The sequence below is a fragment of the Myotis lucifugus genome, unplaced genomic scaffold (genome assembly GCF_000147115.1).
Source record: "Myotis lucifugus unplaced genomic scaffold, Myoluc2.0 scaffold_7, whole genome shotgun sequence".
NCBI lineage: Eukaryota > Metazoa > Chordata > Mammalia > Chiroptera > Vespertilionidae > Myotis > Myotis lucifugus.
Window position 1 is genome coordinate 11,599,734 of NW_005871055.1, and position 1,106 is coordinate 11,600,839.

The following is a 1,106-nucleotide window of genomic DNA, read 5'->3' on the forward strand; positions in this document are numbered from 1 at the left end:
CTGAGCTACACTGGCTGGGCTGTTTTATACATTTTTAAAACACCTAATGCTTATGTAATTATACAGGACAGCTGAATTTTCCTACCTACTTTTGCATTCAATCTTTTATGACATCACATATCATGCAGATTCTGAAAAACTCCACGCACACTTATGAGAAAATCAGAGTGCAAAAGGTATTGTTTTACTTTTGTTATGAAAATTATTTTTGTCTTGTGCAGTTTCTGGAGCATACTTTGAGAATCACAACTCTATCCTTAGGAATATATAGGGAGTTTTCAAAACCCTCTATGGGAATCTCATTTCCCAAATTTTCTTGTTAAGTTTTTTGGTCCACCTCTTGTTTGCTTCAACTGTTATTGTTCTTAGGCAGCTATGGTGTTATGTTAGACAATAGCCAAGAAATTTATTTATTTTAACAGAAGCACTAGAGATAGGGCTTATATCACTGAAAGAGCTCTCAGTTAGATCTAATAAAGACAAGTGCTGTGAATGGGGCTTTTCTAGGGAGCTGCAAGACAAATCAAATAATGACAATTCTCTGAAGATGAGGCTGTCTGAGAGCCTCAAATCCATTTCCATCCCTCCAGTGGCTGCTATACTGCTGGTTTCCACAGCCACCATGGTTGCAAGGTAAGATGCCATTTTTTCAATTGAACTAGCTGTAAGAAAGAGGATGTTTTTTTTTTTTTTTTTTTTTTTTTTTTGGTTTGTTTTAGAATTGGGAGCTGTCATTTTGGACAAGATATTTAAAACCCTACTGTCAATCTTCCATCCTAAGAGATCCCATCCCTCTGAAAGGAAATGCTTCCATATTCCTCCTAAAAAAGGCAAAGCAAAACAAAACAAAACTTGAAAATTGTTTCTTCTGCTCCCTGAGACAGAAGGACCATTGTCTTCCTACTTTTGGCCCATTGACCTCCACAGGACGTCCTGGACCTGGATTCCAGATGCGGAAAGAGGGTGGGTTGATTGACGCACGTGGCAAACAGCGTAAATTAGGAATCTGGGAGTGGGGCAGGGCTGTACCCCAAGACTATAAAGTTTTACTTCTCAACACCTCATCATTTCCATTTCTAAATAGCAAAGAAATACAGTAACTATTA

The 1,106-nt window shown here is 38.0% G+C and overlaps 1 protein-coding gene across 1 annotated transcript in view; it reads left to right on the top strand.

The window, feature by feature from the left end:
* The first annotated feature begins 547 nt into the window (after positions 1–547).
* The window catches only part of FOXO1 (forkhead box O1), a 115,067-nt gene continuing 114,508 nt past the window's right edge, over positions 548–1,106 (top strand). The window contains 1 exon segment of the mRNA XM_014450156.1: positions 548–633. Within this exon segment, the coding sequence (XP_014305642.1) occupies positions 548–633 (86 nt within the window).